Raw genomic sequence first — 24,904 nt, 5'->3', positions numbered from 1 at the left:
AAAAAAAAAATACCAAGAATAAAAGTATTTCCATTATACTTTAGTAGTTACTATACATGTTCAGCCATTCAGTTTTAAAAGAATCTTCCACCCACTGCCAAAAGAAAAAAGAAAGAGGGAGAACAAAAAAAGAAATCCTACAAAATGCGAGTTTCAGATAAAGACTGGAAAAGGCACCAGGCAATCATGACCTTTAAAAAAAACAAAAGTCATCTGACGATTGTCTGTGAAGTTTTTTAATAGCATGAAAGCACTTCACCAGTTTGTTCTTTCCTTAATAAATTTCAAATTTGGCTTTATAGTGCTCTCCTATGAAAGCCACACACAATAAATCTATGCATGAGCTTTAAGAACTAATAAACATTTGCTAGTAAAATGTGCTAACAGAAGAATTTTGTGTTATTTTAAAAACTGCATACTTTCACAACTGGATCACTTTTCATCTCACAGATTATACTAGAAAAAAATACATTTTAGAGGTGATTTGTGTTTCTCAGTAGTTACATATGTACATCAAGTAAAGACTAATTAGACTATCAGTATACATTTTCTTCTTAGTTTGAACTCACTGTTCTTTAAAAGAAATTGCTTCTTGAGGAATCATTTGGTAGAAATCAAAATGCAAGATACAGTAACTAGAAAATAATAAAGAAAATAAAATTTCAATAATGCTCTTTTTTTCTGGTAATAGTAAATTCTGTAAATCAGTTTCATACTCTAGGAGCTCTAAAATTCACAAAAAAATGACAATTACCAGACACAAAGAAAACTGCCCTTACCCCAATTCCCAAAGTACTTAACAGACAGCAAGAAAGAGAATTTCAGATACTTCACTGTCATGGTATATAATCAATTAAACAAACAAACCTAAAATTATGCATATCAAAATTAATCCTTTTTATCAACATTAGAAAGTTTTCTTAGCCTATTAGTTAACTGTATGTCATAATATCATTTTATGGCATATTAGGAAATTATTACAATTTTAAATGCTAAAAAGGATCTTTTTATTATTGTTTATTAACGTAATAAATACAAAATCCAGTTAAATAATGCTGTGTGATGGCACCTCACAAAACAAATGTAAAATAGAAGTAGTTTTGATCACATTAATTTGATATTTTAAAGTCTTCAGATATTAATGAAAAAGTATTTGGGGGAGATGTTAGGGCTAGAGGGCTCTACTTTTCCCTTACAATAGTAATGAACTACCCAATATTTAAATTGCCACAGCACTTCTCCAAGGACTTAATGTTCAGCAGCATAAAGTTGTTTCATAAAACAAAATTCTTCACATTTGAAAAATAAGCATGTTTTGCAGGAATAAGCAAACTTTTAAATCTGGTTAAATGTGGTCAAGTTAAAAATGTATGTCCCTAGTCAAATGTATATTCATATGTCTATCTGAATACACACACACCATGGACAACAAATGCTAAAAAAAAAAAAAAAAATGCGTATCAGATTACAACTGATTCCCTGTGAATAACTTCTGAATATACAGTAATATTTAAATTAAGAATTTATAACAATACTGTACACTGCTAATTAGTATTTCTAGGATTTACTTAGTTCAACTATAACATAACATTTTTATTCCAACAGTAGAGCGACTATGAAAAGAAAATTAAGGGATTAATAATTTTCTATCAATTTCATGCACAGAGCTAACATATCTTTTCAGCTTCTCAATTTTTTTTTGAGCAAAAATTAAACTGCTACTGCTATTAAGAAAACAAAACCAAGAACAAAATTAGTTTTTCACTGCTAGTCCCCATGGATCTAAGTCCACACAATAATTCTTTCCAATCTGCAAAACAAAACAAAACAACGCACAAATATATGGGCTAAGGAAGAAAGATCAAAACAAAGAAACAAGTTAAAAAAAAAAAAATCCTCTTTCCCTTTAGCAATCAACAAAACAACAAAAAAGAAAAAGTGGAAAAGTCACCCAGAATATATGACCATGTAAGCATGGGCACTCTTGCAGAAAACCAAGTCTGCAACCCAAAGCCATGGGAAATTTAAATTAGAGCAACCGGCCACAATAGGCAGGGAAATCTGTATAGATAAAAAGCGACTGCTAAGGTTGCAGGTATACTACTAAACAGCTTTTGAGGTTTCCAAACAAACTTTATTAGTTTTATTAATTAAAAAAAATAATAATAACCATATCCACATAAGAAAATTAAGTTTTTCCCCTTAAATCAAAATATACATATGTATGGGATATAGCTAAAGGAAGAAAAAGGATCCCCACTGCTTAATATTGAGAATTGGCAAATCAGAAATTGTTTTACAACTCTATCTCCTTCTATACTTAAATAATGTTAAAGCAGTTTAAAAATCTAATGAAAGGAAGAAAAGAGGCAGAGAGGAGACCCTTCACTGCTGATGTTAACTTAAGCGGTGGCACAATCATAGCTGAACACAACTCCTCTTGGACTACCCATAAAGAATCATACACCAAAGATAGTTTAACTAACAAAAACTTGAAAATTAAGATGATCTGTGGTACAACCATTACATTTCATCTGCTAAATCAGATAATAAAGGAAATTTCCCAAACTAGAGCATTTCAAACAGAAGAATAAAGGGACATATACAACAACCAAAGCAGTCACGGTATTAAGAACCAATACAAATATTCCACAACTTAAGAATTGATGGATTTTTTTTTTTTTTTAACCAGTAACTCACCTATCTAGAACATTTAGGTTCAATATTATGAATGTTTTTAGGGGAAGTATTTCCTACACATAAAATCAGTCACACTAGATTCAAATAAGAACACATTTATAGAAATACTTAAGTTATATTTATTTTCCCACAAATTTATATAATTTTTAAAGTCAACCAAAAGGTAGAGTAGATACAGGGTACTGAGTGTAGACCAAAATACTAATTATATGGAAGTGAGGTGATTTTTCAAAAGTGAAATTTTATTGAAGATTAAAATCCTCCTTAAAAGTGTCAAGTAATGCTATTTCTAAATAAAGCCATAGATAAAGTTCATTTTTTAAAAAAATCGGACTAACAATAAACAATGGTTATACAATATAAGGAGTTTCAAGATTAACATGGTTGTACACCTTTTCTTTATATAAAATCTTTCTTCAGTTAAATTTGTGAATTTATGTCCTGAATTCCTCTCACCTGACTTTTTTCGAAGCTTAATTTTTTAATTACATTATAAACCCTATGGATCAATCATAACCACCCTGTTTCCTACATCTTTAGAGTTTCTCATTAACTAAAGATACAAAAACAGTGTTGAAAAGCTTTCTAGAAATTAGGGCTTTCTTTCCCTACAGTAGGTAATTCAGGTGCTAGTTACAAAGCAAAATCAAAAGTGACCTACGCACTTCAATGTACTGCCAATAAAACATTTGCTCTCAATCAGCAGCTCTAAACAGCTATTCTTTCATCTTGAGATAATTATAAATTGACAATATATTCAGGCAAAAGCAGAAGGAAAGAGCACAAATTATTTTCTCATTATAGAGTTATGCTGTCTTCACTTAAAATATATTTATTTGCAAGAGATGGGGATAAGAGCAGATGGTCTCAAGTCCACCATTAACTAATTTTCAAAAGTGCCACAAAAGTTGAAATTCTAAGCTAAAACTGTCATGGAAATAAAAGGTACACACATTTACCAGATAAGATCCAATTTTAAATAATCCATTATTAGACTGCCCTTGTATTTCAATCTGAACATCACAAAAATAATTTTTATCCCCAGAATTTACATCTCTATCCAGATACAATGATACTAGATCAAGATTAAAAAACTAAACAACAAGTCAAATCTATTCTTGTATATTCTAAGTACATCTATATAATTTAAAAAGAAAATGTGACCTTGTACATGCTTGATGCTCAATTAAAATATTTCTTTTTATCAGCAGAATCAACAACAATCTGGCAAGTAATTCAAAATGCTAAAAACTTAACCATGAAAATACCTTTAATTTATAACAAACAATGACTAAGAGATTTAAAAACTTTTGGTTAAAAAGATTCTAATAAGTCAACATTTTTACTTCATTCAGTGTTAACAACCAAGAGGAAGTTAACAAGAGATTAGTAAATTAATCTGAAATTAAATACAAATTTAGCAAAGTCTTATAAACAAGATCTACTTAAGAGATATGAATTATCTGAGTAGCCTTCACTCTTACGAAGGGGGGAAAAGTAAACATTCTCCATTTCTGTACTTCTTTTGAAAAATGTTTGACAGTAATCATATGTGGTTCATATCAAATTTTACCTTCTGACCATACTATCTATAAACTAAACTTATCTTCTTAGATAAGTGATCTTTATAAGCAATAGATTATTTTTAGAGCAAACAGCTATAAGAATTTTATACTTAAGCACTCTTTACCCAGACATCGGGATTCAACTTCATATGACAATTAGTTAAGAATGAAAATCTTGCCATCTAATTTTATCCTTCTGCATTCCAAAATAAACAAACAAAAAAAACACAGACCTGCAAATGATTAATATTTTATGGCAAGTAAACATACTATTTTTTTAAGTAGTTCTCAACAAATTCAGTATGTCTTATATGAAAACCAAATCAGTTTCTATCATAAATGTCAAAAAAAAAAAAAAAAGTAAAATTTCATTATCTCCCTAGGTACTTATCACTGCTGAAAAGCTACTGCAAGTGAATTCAGACTAAAAGTCATAGGTTGACTTTGCAAGAATGCATACCTAAGTTGCTGATCAACAATGAAATCACAGAAATTAGCGACATACATTCCAAAATGTTACTAAAATCCAACCTAAAGCTACCTTAACGTTTCTGGGATTTCAAATGAGATTTTCAGTCTGCTGAATAATGGCCATAAAAGGCTTTCAAACTTCACTCCATTCACAAGTAAAGTTGAAACTGAACATTTTTATTTCTTCTCTCCTTAGGACAACTTCACCATGGAACAGTGAATAACACAGTTCAAGTCATTATGCTAATTAGAAATTAAATAAAAAGATGCCCTCACAATAGTTAAGTGTAAGGTGACATGCTACAACTAGATACACAGTTCAACAGCAGCTTTAGGAATTGTGTAGTGCAGGCTTACAAAAGCTGAAAACATCAGGGAGGGAGTTCTTTGGCGCTCTCAGTCACCAGAACTCTTAACATGTGGCCATTTTTCAATTAAGGCAGAAATTAAAGTGTACATCAATAAGAAGTATGTCAAACAGCAACCCACTCTTATGAACTATTAAGCCATAAGATCTCTCTAGAAACTATGACTGACTGGTTAGCTGATGAATGCAGAAAGGGGGGAAATACCACCTTAAAGAATTGAGGAGTACTGAAAGGAAAGTTTATTTTCATTTCCAAACTAACAGAATGTGTTCCTTTTCCACATTAAAAGGTGGTGAAGAAGAACACAAGCTATGAGGAGCCGAAGTTATATTTCAATACGTGCTCTACTCTGAACAGCTCTAAAAAGGCATGTTATTAAAGTATTTAATCATACTCTGCCACATATTAAACCATTAAACATGAATGGTATCAAACACAGTTTTAGGGTTCTCAGCTTTGTTCTTCCTCCTTGCATTTAACCTGAACATTAAATCCTATCCATTCTTCAAGACTGAGTTCAAAGGGTTACTTTTCAATTCAGTCTTGTACTTAGCCTATCTTTTTTAAAAAGTATCAAACGTTCATCTGGCAATGGTTATGTACTGGGGCATCTCTTGTATTGTAGAAATGTATTTAACTTTGGAAATACAGTGAACTTCCCATATTGTCATGCAGTTTAAGGTTTCTAAAGGCAGGGACTACACAGCAATTCTGGAATCCCAACACCTTAACAGTATAGTGCCTGTACACTGTAAGTAAGTAATAACTGGATTAATTTTTAGACTTCAGATTTAGGTTGTAACTAATAGATAATAAAATGTCACCAAATCAAAAAAATTTACTGAAATAAAGTGCCATACCAGAGACATGTTGTTCAAAAGCAATTTGGGTTCACAAAAAAAATCTGAGAACTTTTAATTTAAAAAAACCAAGTGGAAAGTAAATGCCCATGCTTGCTATAGTAATAGTGAACTTATCTTGTTGTTATATGAGTTTTGTCAAAATATTTTCCTACTACATTAAGTTAGTCTATCCATTGTTGCATTTTAGCTTACAACCTTAATGAAATAAAATTTATTATTTTACCAATAAAGGAATTCCATTACCCAAAGTCACAGTTAGTCAACTGTGGAGCTGTAACAGACCTAGTAACCTCCACCAACTGAGAGCCTATGTCCATTAACTCATTTCAGAAGTAAACCTTAAACTAAGACTTGAGGGATGAGTAGGTATCAGCCAGGCAAGGTAGAAACTGATCCAGGCATATGTAAAGACCCAGATCAAATAAAATGTGACATATTTGAAAAACTGAAATTCAAGCAGGTAAACCCCTAGACTCATATTTTAATTAATTATCAAGTCTTAGATGAGTGCCTAATAAATGCCAGGAATTCAGCAATTGCCTCTAGATAAGTTCTTCAACTTCTGAAATTATATCTACAACTTTTCTGTCTGTATTTTTTAAGGGTAAAAGGAACTTAACACAAAAAGTTAAAAGCCTTGCTGCACCAAGTCAATAAAAGACATAATTTTACTTCAATTTCAAAAGTCATGACTTTTTATTAAAGCCATAATTTCACTTCAACCTCATGTAGTACTATGTAAAGAACACTATGTATACACTACTCTATACAACTAAATTCACCCACGATTTGCTAGGTATCCACTATGTGCCAAATGCTGATGAACTAAAAGAGTGACGTGCCAAATTGTACATACTGAAGGAGTTCTACTTTAATGCAAAATTCTATACCATAACAATCACATACACTAGGAACTAAATAGGTTTATTCAACTTTTAAAAATGTTATACTCTTCATTCTTTAAAAGATATTTTCTTTTTAAAATCTGAACCTATTTAAAATTTTCACTAAATCTAAATTTTTCAAAATTATTAAATGAGAAAGAAACAGTAAAATGTAAAGCATGCTTCTGAAAGTGGACTTAGACTATTATACATTTAGAATACATTTAAAAACTATAACAAGTATATTATTCATCAATTATTTAAAGTTACTACTCATTCACTTCCAAAAAGTATTCATTATATGCCTAATGTGTCCAGTTCAGATCAGTAGAAGATAGATCAGATCAGTAGATTAGATCAGCATAAGATTTTTGTAGAAGATACAAAAATAGTCCACAGTCCTACCCTAGAAATGAAAAATATCTTTAGATACTATTATGGACTGATCGCCAGGATATACTGATAAGAGAATAAAAGCAAGGTAGATCAAAGTGTAGATCATATGCTACCATTTATTTATATAAGGGGGAAGGAGTACATGAAGATATTTAAATATTTGCTTATTTTATTTAAGGACAAATCATCAATTTCCTCTTAACAGTTACCCCTAAGAGGAAGAGTGGGAACAGGATGAAGAATGGACAGAAAGCAGACTTCTCTGAATATTTTTTACCTAGTCTTATTGATTTGAATTTAGAAGCTTATAATTATTTTACATAATTATGCAACAAACTGAATTTTTAAAAGGTAATACTGAAAAATAACATACGAAAAGCAAAATGAAACAAACGAATAGCTGATAGCACAATCACAGGGAGACACCTGAATTTAAACTTCTAGATAACTACTAATTCATAGGAAATACAGGGGACAGTGGAGCATGTTAAACACTGTCACAAAATTCAGACTCAGGAAATTCTAGAAGATAAACAACCCAGTCAGTACAACAACTAAATTATAAGGAAGGAAAAAAAAACACACAGAAGAAAAAGACAAAGGATGAACCTATAGATTAAAGGACACAAGTTATCACCCAATTATAATAAATAGATCTGGTTCAAATAAACTATAGGGAAAAAAATTAAGAGTCCATCAGGGAAATTTGAAGGCTGAATGGTTATTTAATGATAAAAGAATTACTGGTAATCTGTTTATGTGTGATAATAATGATTGTTTCTTTAAAAGAATAATTTTCTTTCAGAAATACAAATTAAAATGTATGTATGGATGGATATGTACATAAATGATAGATATAATGGCTGTGATTTGCTTCAAAGTAATACAGAGGAGCATGGAATTATATATGAGAAAAAACTGGTCATAAGTTGATAATTGTTGAAGCTGGTTTATGGAACACTGAAGCTATTACAACATTCTATTTCTGTTTACCTTAAAATTTCTATAGCAAAAAAAAAAAAAAATCAACAATAATTTAACAACCACTCCTAGAGCTAATAAAGTCCCTTTCCTATGAAGGAAAATAAGTTGGTGATTATTCATGTATAACTCTTATAGCACTTATTACCATCAATCAGCTGTCTTACACAATAATCCTTCCCAAAATAGAGATTCCCCTCACAAATTAAAACACATGCTTATTTCCCTTGGTGCATCTTTTCTTAAACCAAGAAACTTGTCTTTCTAGTAAATGTGTAAATCACAGGCTACTCCTGTTGGGAATAATAAACGAAAAGTAAAGGGTGAGAATTTTAAAAGGAAGACAAATGACAGAGCAGGTATCGTTTACATAAAGAAAACTTAGGAAAGAGTAAAGAAAGTAAAGGAAATGAAGTTTACTTCTAGACCTTAGAAATAAACCCCTATATCCCTCAGTAGAAACAGCTGACAGCCATAAGTAACAGGTACTGAAGGCCTATGTTTTGGCATCATTTATTATAAGCAGAGACCTTCATAATAAAGCTGCATATACAGAGGAAGGCTATCCTGAGCACACTACCCAAGTGCTACATCCTCAAGGCCTCCTGGAACCCAAGGAAGCTAACCAACAACTTCAAATCAGAAAAGTATTAAACATTTAGAGGAAGAATAAAAAGGGAAGAAAATGTCTCCTAGTTGTATGTCACTTGCCTTATTATGTATTCTAATTGTGTATTAAAGCAAAACAAACATTTACACACCTCACTGAAACTGAAGTAATGGGAAAGAGCCTCAAGTTTCCACAGAGCAAGAGCAGAGCTGCACTGGTTACTATAAATTCAGCAATAGTTAATGAAAAATATGGATCATCAGACCTTCATGTACTACCTCAAATTCACCAATCTTACTTTTTAAAAAGTTTTTCAAGTTTTCAACCGTATCTATCCCCAGGATTTGGAAAGATTTAATTCCCATGCTTAAGAAGAGACTTCTGTGAATAACTTAAGCTTATTATATTTTGTCTCTTCATTGAAACATCACCACTCAATCAATCTTTGAGCAATTAATGGAAAACAGAGTAATATATATGGCAAAAAATTATTCTAAATATTACAAGAAGGCTTCTGAGGCAAAGGATCCTCAAGGAGTTGTTAATCTCTTCTATCATATTGATATTTCAAATATGCCACAGTTTGGGGAGTTTGGGGAAGAGGGGGAATAGTACACAACATTATTGTTGTTGTTTAACGATCATCATCATTTCAAAAGCATGCCAGAATTTCCAAAAACTTTCAACGATATAAAAAAATATTTTCTCTATTTTTGAATGGGCTAATAATGATCAGAAAGGAACAGCACACTCAAAAAGGCATCAGTACTAAATATATTGCCTATTAACTGGAAAAACTGGATTACAGCATTTGTAGATCAAGGAAATAAAATAGGCGATATATAAATATTTTTTTAAGAATCTATAATAGTGAAACAAATTAATTTACAGACTTGCAAAATTTGTTTCCATTTGATTAGAACAAAAAAAACAAATCCCAGGAACAAAGAATAGGGGTAAATTTCAGTATGGATGGTAGGAACATACACTGAATGTCTGGAATCAAGACTTACATGAAATTACTTAGGTCTTGAATCAAATATTTTTACCCAAGTTGCAGGAAAAAGTGACATAAATTTATATACTACACATACATTAAACTTTAAAAGAATGGATATCTCTAAGATGAATCAATTTCTTTAAAAATTGTAAATGGATGAAAACATAAGGAAAATCTTATTTGAAAAAAACCATTCTAGAAAAACATAAGCCAATGTAAGTAATAACTATAAAAAAACAAACACTAGGAGAAAAAAGCTAAGAAATAACAGTCTGCCAGTAAATCAAACAGAAATGTGCAACATGATAAGTCATCGTAAAAACCACTGCAGTTAATTGGAACCCTCATATATTACATATGGTGAGGACATACAATGGTACAGCCACTGTGGAAAAGTTTGGCGGTTCCTCAAAAACTGAAACATAGAAACATCAGTAATCCCATTCCTAGTTTATACCCAAAAGAATACCCAAAACAAGTATTCAAGTAAATACTTGTACATGAATGTTCACAGTGGCACTATCCACAACAGCCAACAGATAGAAACACAAATATCCATCAACAGATAAATGGATAAACAAAATATAGGTATATACCTACAATGGAATATTATTTGGCCTTAAAAGAGGGATGAAGTATTGATATATACTACAATATACACAAGCCTCCAAAACATTATGCTAAGTGAAAGATGCCAGACACAAAAGGTCACATACTGGATGATTCTATTTACATGAAATATCCAGAATAGGTAAATCCATAGAGACAGAAACCAGATTTGCACTTGTCAGGGTCTGAGGCAGGAGGCTATAAGGTGTGACTGTTCAGTGGGTGCAGGGTTTCCTTTGGATGCGGTGACAATATTTGGGGGTTTCCCTTGGATGTGATGAAAATGTTTTGGAACTAGATAGAGGTAATGGTTCTACAACACTGTGAATATACTAAATGCCTCCAAATTTGAACCTTTAAAATGGTTAATTTTATGTTAATTTCACATCAATAAAAATAAACAAATGCAATACAAAGAGTCCCTCTCCAAAATACAGTTAAAGACAGACATGCTTCTTATTGTCTACTTATAACATAAAATACTAAAATTGTTTTCCAGAGATGTCTCTACATACCTAATTACCAACTTCTTTCCTAAAAGCCAAACCTGACAAATCCATTATTCCCTTTTCTCTAGAATCCTCATCTCCTTATGGTTCAGCTACTCTTAACCCCGTCCTCACCACCCATATCAATCCCTGTCGTTTTGCCCTGAGAAACTCTAGTCCCAGTATGAACCACCACCCAGTTAACCTGCTCCTCTTTCTGCGGAAAGATCAACTTTCTTTTCAATTTATCAAGCTTTTCAGTATGTAAATGTGAAATAACAATAAAATACCCAAATGGAAATATTCAGCATGGTGGACACAGAGAACTTCAATTCAAGAAAAGTGGCAGATCATCATGAACACATTAGTATTTGATGAAACTAAGTGTCACCTTAGGGGAAAGCAATTGAGAGAAAGGATAGGCTAAACGCTTGCTCTCATGTTATGCAAAGTTTTGCCTAACCCTGGATCATTCCCTAGATGTTACTGGGAAAAGTTATGAAATCCTTCAAAATGAGTTCATTACAAGCTCATATTGTTTTAATTTTAATTGAATACTACTTCTAAGCAATCCTTTTATTCTCTTACTGTTGAATTGTTAGTGCAGTGACTTCCAACCTATGGGCTTTAGACTCCTGGGGAACTACAGAATTAGTTATCACAACAGGTAGCCAGAAACATGCATTATATAAGGCCATATATGTGGGAAACAAGCCTTACATACTATTTTTCAAATGTGTAGACAATGTTGTGGTTAATAAAATACAAAGTCATGTATGAGTGTACTGAATAGCTTTTTGCTAATAAGCATTTTCTCAATTAACAAATATTAAAAATGTAACTACAGTCATGTGGGGGGGCGGTCCACAAATTTGTTCTGAAGTTAAAGAAGTTGTCATCTTCAAAATATTGGGATCCACTGCCTGAGAGTACTTCCCATAAGCACCTAAACATCCTTCCCACACTCTAAGCCTCTAAGTACCCTGACCCACTTCCACTTCATTTTCCCAAGAAAATCAAATACATCTTCATATATTCCCTCATTTATCTCAATCCACCTGAATTTATTTATTCTTTCTTCTCCACTTCTATGAATACTTGATAGTTTAGCAATTAAATATCTAAGACTAATTCAGACATACGTACCTGATCCCTTATCTGACTTACCTCCCCTATTCCAATCCACCAAAAGGTTTAATCTCTCCTTCTTCAAGAGATTTCCCCTTCTACCTAAAAACATTATCAAACCTCTCTTTTTCTGATAAAACCTTACCTGATTCTGCTCTATGTTCTACCTACTAGACTATCTCTTCTTCCTTTTGCTATCAAATTCTCAGAGCTGGTCTTCTAAAGCCTGAGCTAGACAGCTGTTTTGTAAGATTCTGTTGAAATAGCCATCTCATTTCTTCAGGTATCATGGCTGCTCTCTTAAACAAGGGCAAAGTTAAATAGTTATGAAGTAGGTTTCCTATGGATTGGAAACCTAAAATATTTCCCATCTGGCTCCTTTAAAAAAAAAAAAAGTCTGTTAATCTCTGGGGCTTCAGAGCATCATTTATATTCAATATCATCATTTTCCTCTGAGAACAAGTGAGTGCCATTAAAGGTTTTGGAGCAGCAATACACTTAGTACTTTAATACTGAGCAAAGGGCATTTGAAGACTACTGATTTAACAGTGGACAGGGAGGATGTAAAAGATCATTTAAGAAAATACTGCAAGAGACTACGCACTAAACATAAAGGGAGAAAAATGAAAGGGACTTTTTAACAGGATAAGCATCAATACTAGCTAACTACATGTGACAGAGGAAACAAAACTAACACCAAAATTTCAATTCTCCATAATGCGGCTCTCAGAATCTACTTTCTCTTCTACAGTCTACTGTAGACTTACAGCTTTTCATAGTTTCCTACACTACTGATTGTAGAGTTCCTAAAAATCTTAATACTAATTCCGTATCTTCTATGTACCAGGCATTCCACATGCTTGCTATATGCCTGTTTCCTGAGAAAGCAAATCATTTGGGAAAAGGCAGAACCAACAGAGTTGGCCAATGAGAGCATAGGGCCAATGTCAGAGGTGGATGGAGTACTCACCTGTGGTACCAAGCAGAGAGAGAGGGGAACTAAGATTGCACGTCCAGAACTGGCTCTAGCCAAACAGGAAGAAACAGTTATGAATTTCCTTACAGCAGAAGCAGAGTGTCTTTGATATCCTGACATATTCTTTCTGATGTTCAGACAGACCACCATTAAAGTAGCCATTGGTAAGAAAGTCTCATGAGAAACAAGCCAAAAACAAGACAAAAAGGTGAGGAATTAAATGGAACAGACCCTAATGGTCTTTTGTCTAGGAAAAGCAGTCTTCCTTATTAAAGATGATACTACTTTTCAAATGGCCAATATGATACTAACCTTCATTAACAGACTTTTCACATCCCACAAGATTGAGAAGGATATCATCATCTTTATCATCAACTTCACATCCCAGCAGCATCCAGCTTTCCACATTATCACTTTCTGAAATGGTGCTCTCTTCCTCTTCACTTGAACTGACTTCTATAATCATGACCTCCTGGATTGTACCCGATCTCTCTCCAGGTTTAGACTTCTCAGTATCCTTCTTGCACTTATCTGCTAAATCATTAGAATGAAGAGAAGCAGGAGAACCTTGGGTCTTTTCTTTTGCATGGACTCTAAAATTCTTTCTTTCACATCTATAAATACTATCTTCATCAGACAGTGTGATGACCTCTGACCCATCTGACAGTTGGATGACCTCACTATCTGAAAGGACAATTAAATTCTTTTTATTTGGTTTACTACTGAATGATTCAGAATTCCCAGAGTTCCTCTCTTCATGTTCTTCCTCCCTGATGACATTATCAAGATCTTGGGCATAATGAACTTGGCTGTAGAGCTGAAATTCCACCTCACTGTCAACACTCAGTTCACTAGATGACTCTTCACGATAAAGCTCATCTTCATATGCTTCTACGGTCTCATAACCACCAAACATCATGGAAAGTCAGTAAACCTTGATGCTGTAAAAAAGAAAGTCACACAAAGGATATATTTTAACAGCTCAGATCATGCCTGTTTAGTAACGATACCACCTCTTAGATCTAACTTTTGTGAAGGTCATCAGTTTTCTCAATGACATATTAAAAAAGATTTTTCTCTTAGGATAGTACCGTTTTTCAAAGCTTTTTAAATTCTGTTATGATCCACTCTAATAATGCCCATCCCTCCCAAATGAAAATTACTACTAACAACTGAGTTACAATTATATAATATTAACGGAAATGTCTTATTTCACAAGTATGTTAGAAAGGGAAAACAGGCTGAGTCCACTGTTTCAGACACCCATCATTTTTTTTCCCAAAATGCTAAAAATCACAAAAATATTTTAGGTCATTATTCCATCCATTCATCATCTTTTCCCTGGTTCTGTATCCATCTTTTCAGATATACATTCTCACACAGGAATATTACTTCAATTATAACTGAAATCTACAAAAGGACATAATTATCTCATTTACTGCCGTGGTATATATTTTTATTCTCAATTAAAAAATTAATCCTATGGTAAATATCTAATAGGGAGTTCCCTGGCAATCCAGTGGTTAAGATTTAGCTCTTTCACTGCCCTAGGCTCAGGTTCAATCCCTGGTGGGGGAACTAAGACCCCAGAAGCCACACAGTGCAGCTAAAAATAAAAATTTTTAATATGATAAACCTAGTTTCTGTGCTACCTATAAAGATATGCATGAAATACAAATTAACTAAAGACCTAAAATTGAGGTAAAACTCAGCTTTAGGAGCACTTTACTTTCCTACTGTAAGTATATTAAATCCTGCTCATCTCTCAATTCAGTTTAAATATTATTAATACTTCCTCAGAGAAACTTTCGTTGACCTACCAGGCTAAATTGTCTCGCCTTTAAAGGTTTCCACATCATTTCAAAACATTCACATTTCTAATTACTAACACAATGTAAATTTCCCACAAGCACAGAGCACACACCCCAGGAGGGCAGAAGTATATGCAATTTATTAAACAATGGATCCCCAAAGCCACACAGAGTAACTGGTATTTATCAAGGTTTCTATCAATGGCTGTTAACTAATGAATGGATACATGAATAATATCATCAGGAATTTGTTTTAAAGCTCTAATAAATCTAATATGTGCCTAGTGCTAGTGCTCAGTCATGTCTAACTCTTTGCAGCCCCATGGACTGTAGCCTGCCAGGTTCCTCTGTCCACGGGACTTTCCAGGCAAGTATCCTGGAGTGGGTTGCCATGCCCTCCTGCAGGGGATCTTTCCAACCCAGGGATCAAACCTGTGTCTCCTGCACTGGCAGGCATATTGTTTACCACTGAGCCATCTGGGAAGCCCTTATGTGTCTAAAATACGAACATTATGGTGAAATGAATTTTGTAGTTTTCTCCAACTATTCCAAAAATTCTCATATTATCAACCAAAAATCTATACAGATGTTTCCTTTAGGTACTAATGGAACACTGATCAAAATGAAAGTGCTGGACAAAAACCCTTTTTGTTAAAAAATCATGGACAGTCTAGAGAACAATTAACAATGATAATTTATTCTTTCTACTCTGCTTTTAGCTACAAAGTATTTAGAAAGACTAGTTGTTTTCTTAGCTCTCTGCCCAAAATGTCAGGGTACTTCTTGGTGATACAACCTTCTAATTCCAAGAATCAAATGAACAAGAGCCAAAAATGTACTACACCCATGCTGGAGTTTCTTGTTTTACAGAAACAAACTTTTGCTGTACACCTTAAACCTTTACAATGCTGTATGTCAATTATATCAGTAAAGCTGGGTGGGGGGAGATGATCAAAAGTTCTCAGTCAACAATACCATAGACATATTCGAAATCTGATCAGAGTGTAAATCTTACACATTCTAATCACACACAAAAAAAGGCAAATATGTGAGGTGATGGATGTGTTTGTTAACTAACCTTAATGTAGTAATCATTTCACAATATATACATACATCAAATCACTATGTTGTACACTTTTAAACATACACAATGTTATTTGTCAATTTATCTCAGTAAAGTTGGAAGGGAACCCAACTCTTTATGCCTTTTTTTTTCCTTCTAAAAGGTACAATATATCTGTTCCCTTCTTGCACTGTCCTTCAGGTTGCTATGCTGTTGTTGTCATACAAGTTGAATGTGGCTCTCTGAATGACAATGCTCATAGCATTTATCAGTTTATATTGAAATGTTAGCCTCAGAGGAATTCAAATAAAAGATGAATTCTTCCCTTTTTATTTAATAGGTAAATTAATTCTAAAAGAAGTCAAAGGAATATGCTTCCTTCAAAATCCTCACTGGATCCATCCTGAGGATCCAGTGTGGACTTAAGATAAAACATAATTCCAGTGCAGCACAGAAAAAATTAAAGAGCTAAATTACAGAGTTACAAATTTGTACTACTCTCGAGCCATCCCAAAGGAAAGGGATTAAGAATAGAGCCACAGGCACACCTGTGAATGTATGCCAAAAATAAACTACAGAAATAAAATAAAAACAGACTTCTTTGGGTCTAAGGGTTTATCTCTTTCCCTGAAATGTAGAAAAATGAATTTAACAATTTAGCCCCTATGGCCTTTAAGAGGATTTTGTACCTTCTGTACTGAAAACTGTGCTCAGCATAACCTGCTCTTCTATTTATGCAGCTTATATTTGCCAGAGTAAAGGTCTGCCTGAGGCCGTGTTGGTTTATGTTACTATCTTTTTTTTTTTTTATGTTACTATCTTAATTACACTCAAATGCATTAATTTTCTTTTTTTATGTATACTCAGGACAAATACAAAAAAATATACATGTCTCTGTTTTAATTTAGAAGGCCTTCTCAGCTTTTTGATTACTGTACACAGTTCTCAAGCATACTTAACCAGATAACAAAGTCCCTATGAGAGTCACAAAATTTTAAATCTGGAAGAGACCTTTCAGAGTATCTCATACAACCTTCTCAATTTATATATAAGGAAACTTAGGTCCAAAGAAATAAAGAGGCCTATCCAAAGTTATTTACCTGGTTAAGAAACACATTTCCCTGATTCTCAACCAAATGTTCACTAACATTAAAAAATTAACAACTTCAAATAAAGATTTAAAAAAAAAAATCCTTCAAAGCTATATATGCATTGGTTTTCACACCTATATATATCTCACAAATACCCACTTTATTTCCCAATAGAGTTTAAAAACTATGAAAGAGGCATTTTAACTGGAAAGAAGAGCATACATTGTCAGTTCACTATCCAAGAACATCCCAAGTTGGTATTCAAAGACAATAAATAGCAGTGCCACAACCAAAAAAGATGGCTCTTACATAAGAGAATAACTGCAAAACCTCTCACCATTCAGAAATGGGAGCAGTATTCATTCACTGAAATTTTTTAAACTAGACAACTTAAAGCTTATTTAAGCTTTCACATTTTTCTATACAATCTTTAAAACCAACATTTCTACTCTTACAGTCTACAAACTGGTCACTTCAGTCTTGTGTTATTCCTTTTCAAAGAACTTTTAGCTTATGTTTGTTTTTGATGAGACAGTTATCCATCTCAAGGAAATTTAAATGAAATTCACATCTTGATTTTAAGCCTAGCTTTCATTAGAACATGATTAACAGTTTAATTTCAACTTAAAATTTCTGACTTACTCTTAGTGAGCTATCCTGACAGTGACAGATTTGAAACACTACTGACTCTAGTGTTAAATTTTCTGTCCACTCTTCAAATAAGACTTTCACTAACTAGGAAGTAAATCAAACTGGGACAGAGAATCCAAATGTGGGAAACAATGGTCACAAAAAAATCAGAATACAAGATGTTGGTAGGAGAAAATAATGCTTAATTTATTCAGACAAGTCCAGCTGTTCCTAACATAAAGTCTTTACAAGATAACTAATTTTATCACAACACTTCCTTCACCCTCAGCCTTTTTCCTTTTGCTACACAGTATCTTAATCTTTGAAGCTATTTTAAAACCCTCACTTTCATGTCTTCCTTGGTTAATTCCCCACTCTCAGATTCTCTTGAATGCAGCCATACTGAACATATCAAAGCACGATACTGTCTGAAATATACACAGCCTAAATATTTAAAACACAAAGAGTTTTGGAAGAGACCTGAAAGTCATTAAACTGGACGCTCTCATTTTATACATATAGAAGCAGGCTCTGAGAAGCTTGTTTATTCATTGAGCCTAAAAGATCTCCTAATTCAATCCTGTAATCTGAAATGTAAATACAAGCTAGAAAAGATTTCTAAGAATTTTAGTCACCAGCGCCGAGTTGGTGGTGAAGCCACCCCTGGAACTCAGGCCTACTGCCTCTCACTCAGCCAGTTTTCCGACACCACCTGCAGCTCCTAAAGTTTAAGTTAACTGCCGGCTCCCAGGATGTGAAGGATAAAAGGAAGGCATCGGCGAACACAGCGCAGGTCTCCTTGTTTCACATGCGGGAAGGGGCTCAATCCTCGAAATTTTTGTCCCAACAGCTGCAGCTGCTGCTTCTGACAGCTGAGGTTGGACTTGGTCCAGGACTGTTCGGTTCTCAAAAGCCAACCTCTCTTCGCGTTTAACTGACAGACCGGCTTTCCTAAAACAGGAATCTCTGGGGGTTGTGGAGGTAAAGTAGGCAGAAACGCCACTCCCCACCAAGGCCATGGGCGCTCAGCCATTTCTGAACCACGGCCTCAGGCCTCGGAGCGGCAGAGAGAAGCGGACACCACAGCGGGTCCGCGGAGTCGCGTGGGGCAGAGCTCGACTGAGAGGCCACGAGATGAGCCCCACCACGAGTGAGGGAAAAACGGGGACACAGAGGCCAGCGGAGAGACACGCGCTAGTTCCACAGCCTAGCGGGGAGGCGGAAGGCGGGCAGGGGGCACCCCGGCCGTGGACACCTTGGGGTCCGTCACACATACTCACTGCCGCGGCTGCGACCAGGAAGCACCAACCAGGAACCAAAACGCGTAGAGGGACGGGGAGGGGCGAAGACAAATGAAGTGAGGAAACGGCGTCCGCGAGGACCCACGAGGAGGGAAGGCACTTCCGGTGAAAACAGAGCTCCTGGAAGTCGTCTTCTGTCCCCGCCCACTCCTCGCCTCCAGTAGATGTGCGTAACAACTATTAACCCTTTGCCTTCCCCGCATAGTCTTTTATTTGTTTGTTTGCCTTTCTTGCTCTGCTTTTTCTTCTCCACGGCTTCTTTCACAAGTATCTAGACTGAATCTGTGTTAGGAAATAGCATGTTTGAATGACCTGCACAGGTGATATGCTACTTATCGAGCCAAACCGGGGAGAGTTAGCACTTTCCGTGTTGAAGATAAACACTACATCTCCCATGATCCTCCAGGGCGAGGTTTAGACCAGGCTCCGCCTTCTCCCAGATCTCGGGGGACACCCTCCTTGTGCCACGTGGCGCGGGAGCGGAGCCGAGACCCAGATACTGGACGAGGGCTGGTACAGCAGGAGGCTTGGCTGACGGATCCGGGGAACCCCAGCGAGGGAAAAGCCTCTTTGAGAGCGCCTGGCTTCTAGAGCCTTCTCTCTTGAGCTAGGTGATCTTAGGCAAGCCCCTTCCATGTCTAAGTTGAAGTTGACCTTAGTTTACACTGGGGTCCTTTCGGCTCTCTTTTATACTATAATAGAAGACAACAGATTTAATTCTTTGGGTGTTCATTGGAAGGACTGATGTTGAAGCTGAAACTCCAGTACTTTCGCCACCTGATGCAAAGAACTGGCTCATTGGAAAAGACCCTGATGCTGGGAAAGATTGAGGGCAGTAGGAGAAGGGGACGACAGAGGATGAGATGGCTGGATGGCATCACCGACTCGATGGACATGGGTTTGAGTAGACTCCTGGAGTTGGTGATGGACAGGGAGGCCTGGCGTGCTGCGATTCATGGGGTCGCAAAGAGTCGGACACGACTGAGCAACTGAACTGAACTGAACCTTTAAGAACTTCACACTTGCTAAAGGTTGAAGTCAGTACTGGTCCTTTGGAAGCCTCAGGCAGCTACAGATTGTGTTGGAAGTCCCTGACTTCGGGTTCCTCTTCTCGCAACTTATTTTAATTATAAACTCACTGTCCATCTTTATCAATTCGTTGGCCCTTGACAACAGGCTTGAAAGATAATCTTAACATTGATTAGTTTTGCCAACATTTATTTGAACATATAAAGGAATCAATCCTAAAGGAAATCTGTCCTGAATATTCATTGGAAGGACTGACGCTGAAGCTGATGAAACCCCAATACTTTGGCCACCTGATGCGAAGAACTGACTCATTTGAAAAGACCCTGATGCTGGGAAAGATTGAAGGCGGGAGGAGAAGGGGACGACAGAGGATGAGATGGTTGGATGGCATCACCAACTCAATGCACATGAGTTTGAGTAAGCTCCAGGAGTTGGTGATGGACAGGGAAGCCTGGTGTGCTGCAGTCCACTGGGTTGCGAAGAGTCAGACACGACTGGGCGACTGAACTGAACTGATTTGAACATATGTTAAGAGCCAGACAGTGTTAGCAATTGCAGATATAATGGTAAAATTTTTAAAAGTCTCTGGTCTCATAGAGCTAGAGTCTACCAGAGAAGCAGAATACAAATAGTTAATTATAGTCTGAGTTTGATCTGGAAAATAATTAGAAATGTTAGTTAACATTATGGTAAGTGCTAGGAAGGAAGACAGGATACAATGAAACGATAAAATTGGAGGGCCCACCCATTTTGCAGGAAGCCCAGGTGGTGCAGTGGTCAAGAATCCACCTGCCAGTGCAGGAGATGCAGGAAACAGGGGTTCAATCCCTGGGTGGGGAAGATCCCCTGGAATAGGAAATGGCATCCTGCTCCAGTATTCTTGCCTGGAAAATTCCATGGACAGAGTGACTTGGCTGGCTACAGTCCATGGTGTTGCAAAGAGTTGGACTCGCCTGAGCACACGTGCACACACACACACATACACACACACACACACACACACACACACACACACACACACACAGATTTTGCAGAGGAGGAAACAGGCCAAGAAATGGGTCACAGAAATTACTAGATTGTTAGGTAATGTGTATTTGTGTAGAAAAAACGTTCTCTTTTAAAAAACAATATATTGAGCTTTTATCAAGTGTCAGTCTTGTGTCTCTAAATTTACTACATATAAACTTTTAAATTTTAACAAGTATTTGAGGTTGAGAGTTTTAAGAAAAGGAAACATTCAGAGGCTAAGTAACTTGCCCAAGGTCACAAAGTTAAGAAATGTTCCTATTTACTGTGTCCAATCCTCCCACTATTACTCCTGCACTCAACAAAGATTTGGTATATTCATACGCTTAAAAATGCTTTAATCACTCCTGGCAGGTTATGTCATAAAACCTAGAGTTCTTTGGGTAGCTTGAAGACCACTTCATGAGCTGACATCTGCCTGCTTCTTCACTGCCAAGCTGAAGACGGAGCAGTTGCTGCAAGAACACTATGTTCTATCCTACCTTTGCCTTTACAGAGAGCACCCCTACAGCCTCTAAAGTCCTCCCTGTCCTTCACCCTACTCTGCTGAACACTGGGTCTTCAGGGAAACCTTCCAACTCAGACAGAGAGAACAAACATGCCTTCCCTGGGCTTCCCTACACTTTGGAGAAACCTCCATCAAGGCAGTTGTGTTTCTCTTGAAATCGTCTCCTAACTGGAGGATGGGCTCCCAGAAAAAAGAAAGAAATGTTTTGTCTTTGTATATTCATGCTAACATAGTGCTTGACAGACAACACTCAGTAATGGTGTTAAAAGAATATGGATATGGATCCAGCTGTCAGTTCAGTGGGAAACCGTGGCATGACTCCAAGTAACTGGAATGCAGTGTAGTGCTCCATGATACTAAGATGGTATAAAGAGCTGCAGGGGGCCCAGGGATGTGGAGATTTCTAACCAAGGAGAGTAGTGTATATATACACACAGCCTGCCTTTACATGGTGAGATCTCATTTAGATGGCTCTTAGAAATCATGAGAATTAGTCTCCTGTTGTGATGGGGAAACTGAAACCAACAAGGGAAGAGACCTGCCAAGAGTCACCTGGCAGAGGCAGGGGTGTATGTGTCATCCAGGTCTCTGAGGCTCTCCCCACACACAGTATTTCTCTTTCCACCTCACATTGTCTCTGGTCAACACCTCTTGAGATCACAGGTGGCAGCATGCATGAATATCCTGGAGCCTCTCTTACAGAAAATGCTCTAAAGAATCCATTTATTTGAGAAAGGAAGTACCTGCTTTCCCCAGGGCAGTGGCAGTAGTCCATCAATAGTGAGCAGCTAAACTAGTGTAACCAGGACATGGCAGAAAGCTGCTGCAGAGGGCAGGCAAAGTCAAGGATATAGGGGAGCAGGATCTGGGTGAGTGACTTGTCCTTACCCTTCCATTGCAGACAGAAGCACTACCTCCTTTATTTTCTGCTAATACCTAGAACCTCTGAAAACTCACTAATCATTTTGACCTTTTACCAGTTACCTTTCCATTGCTATCCATTTGCAGAAAGTCTACTGTGTAACAGGCCCTTGTGAGCCACTTAGGTGTACTGTTTCTCAGGTATATTGTAAGGGAGTGTTAGCCCATTTCATTAGTGTGGAAATTGTGAGTTGGTAAGGTCATGTGACTTCCTCTAAATTGCACAGCTGGAATTCAAACTCAAGTCTTGTGTCAATCCAAAACCTATGTTCTTTTCTATACCCAAAGCTGCCATTCAAAACTAAACTCCTCAAGGGTGAAGATTGTGATGAACTGCTCCTGTCTCCCCAGCACTTAACCCAAGGCAGAGTACCCAGAGATAGCAAGTTCCCAGAGATTGCTTGTGGAATGAGTGGATTCAGCGTGGAATGTTTGCCAAATGAAGACCTGGGTGCAGTTTGAACAGTGTTATGAAACAGCAAAGGAAGGAGCAGCTGGCTGCCTAGGGGAAGTAGAGAAGCCTCCTTCTGCAGAGGAGGAGGCCAAGTAAGTGGTTAGTAAAACAACAACAGTCCAGCATTCTAACTGCAAAGAACACCAACAGGCCATTCACAGAAGAAATCCAAAAGGCTGTGAACTATAATCAGAGGTGTTCAGCATCACTAGTGATCAGAAAAATGCAAATGACCTCATATACTGTGGATAGAAATACCAATTGGGAAAGCCTTTTAAGGGAGCTAGTTGCCAGGATCCATCAAAATTGTGAACTATGTTCTTAAATATATGTAGAAAGATTGTTATAGAAAGAAAGGAAAACAGCATAAATATTCATCAATAGGTTTAGTTGCTCAGTTGTGTCCAACTCTTGTGACCCCATGGTCTACAGGCTCCTCTGTCCATGGGATTCTCCAAGGCAAGAATACTGGAGTGACTCGCCATTTCCTTCTCCAGGGGATCTTCCCAACCCAGGGATTGAACCCGGGTCTCTTGCATTGCAGGCAGACTCTTTACCAACTGAGCCCTAGGGCATGAAATAAACAAGGATATAGCTATACTATTTTTTTTATATATATATTATGCTGCTTTTAAAAGAATGTGATAAATCTGAATGTACTTACATAGAAAGATCTCCAAGACATACAGTTAAGTGAAATAGACAAATTTCAGAGCAGTAGGTATATTATGAACTCATTTTTGTTATAGTTTATAAAGAATCTATGTGCGGCTATATATAGATATGTCTTTATATAAATGCCTAGAGAAAATACTGGATGGATGCCAATCTATAGCAGTGATTACTGACTTCTGAAGGAGGGAGTGGGAGTGGAAGGGAAGAAAGAGGGGCTTTCACTTAAAGAGAGAGAGAGATGTAATTCACTGAGAAGAACACATCACTTCTGTGGTACTCCTACCAAACACATAAGCTGAATATAATCATGAGGAAACTGTGAGACAAAAACAAATGGAGAGGCATTATACAAAATACTTGACCCTTCAAACATTTCAAAAGTGTCAGTGTCATAAAAACAATGACAGAGAACTATCCTGCACTAAAGGAGAATAAAAAAGACATGATACATAATAAATTCAATGTGTGATCTGGGACTTTCTTTTGCCATAAAGGATATTATTGGGACAATTGGCAAAATCCAAATAAAGCTAGGTTTGATGACACTGCTGTGTAGCTGTTTCTTCTCCTGATATTTTTTTCTGGATTTGGTCCCCATGGCCCATAGTCCTTTATATTTATATTCTAGTTACGTAAGAGAATGTGTGTGCTCAGTCATATCCGATTCGTTGTGACTGCATGGACAATAGCCCACCAGGCTCCTCTGTATGTGGGATTATCCTGGCAAGAATCCTGGTGTGGGTTGCCATTTCCTCCTCTGGGAGATCTTCCTGACCCAGGGATCAAACGCTCATCTCTTATGTTTCCTGCATTGGTAAGCAGCTTCTTTACCAGTGAGCCATCCGGCAATCCCTGTGTAAGAGAATGTCCTTGTCATTTTAGACTGTATAATCTGAAGTACTTGCAATAAAAGGACATCATGTCTGAAACTGATCCTCAAACGGTTCAGAAAAAAATTGTGTTGGAGGCAAAGGAAAGGGAGAGAGAAGGGAGAATGATAACACAAATTTGATAAAAAGTTAACATTTGGGGATTCTGGGTAAAAGGTATCTGAGAATTCTTTGTACTCATTTTGCAATTTATATTTATGTCTAAAATTATGTCAAAATATAAAAGTAAAAGTAAAACTGAAAAGAAAAAGAGTTTACCAGATAGAGAAGGCAGAGGGATCTTCTAGCAAAGGAATAAAATAAGCAAAGAAAACTGATAAGTGTGAGTCTCACACTGAGAAACAATCAGTGACTCCCACTGTCCAGAACGTGGCATGACATGGGGAGATTGGGAGATGAGGGAGAGTAGGAATGATGAGCAGCATGACCCCCAAATGGACCCAGTTCCCTGCTCCCTAAGATTAGA

At 36.2% G+C, this 24,904-nt stretch overlaps 1 protein-coding gene across 6 annotated transcripts in view; it reads right to left on the bottom strand.

Annotated features, from left to right (window-relative positions):
- Positions 1 to 18,951, bottom strand: part of ZCCHC7 (zinc finger CCHC-type containing 7) — a 240,347-nt gene extending 221,396 nt beyond the window's left edge. Inside the window, exons 1-3 of one of the 6 annotated variants that reach the window (XM_081510601.1) lie at positions 18,911 to 18,951; positions 13,352 to 13,980; positions 13,034 to 13,088 (exon numbers count right to left, since the gene is read on the bottom strand). In XM_081510601.1, coding sequence (XP_081366727.1) covers positions 13,034 to 13,088; positions 13,352 to 13,447 — 151 coding nt within the window. In that variant the 5' untranslated portion in view covers positions 13,448 to 13,980; positions 18,911 to 18,951. Of the gene's footprint in view, positions 1 to 13,033; positions 13,089 to 13,351; positions 13,981 to 18,269 lie in introns of all 6 variants that reach the window. The other 5 variants (XM_081510593.1, XM_081510583.1, XM_081510591.1 and 2 more) reach the window with 5 other exon arrangements.
- Positions 18,952 to 24,904: the final 5,953 nt, after the last annotated feature.

This window comes from Giraffa tippelskirchi, chromosome 1 (genome assembly GCF_054371585.1).
Source record: "Giraffa tippelskirchi isolate mGirTip1 chromosome 1, T2T-mGirTip1v1.2.pri, whole genome shotgun sequence".
NCBI lineage: Eukaryota > Metazoa > Chordata > Mammalia > Artiodactyla > Giraffidae > Giraffa > Giraffa tippelskirchi.
Note: the sequence above shows the minus strand (reverse complement) of the source record. Positions and strands in the feature narration are given on the sequence as shown.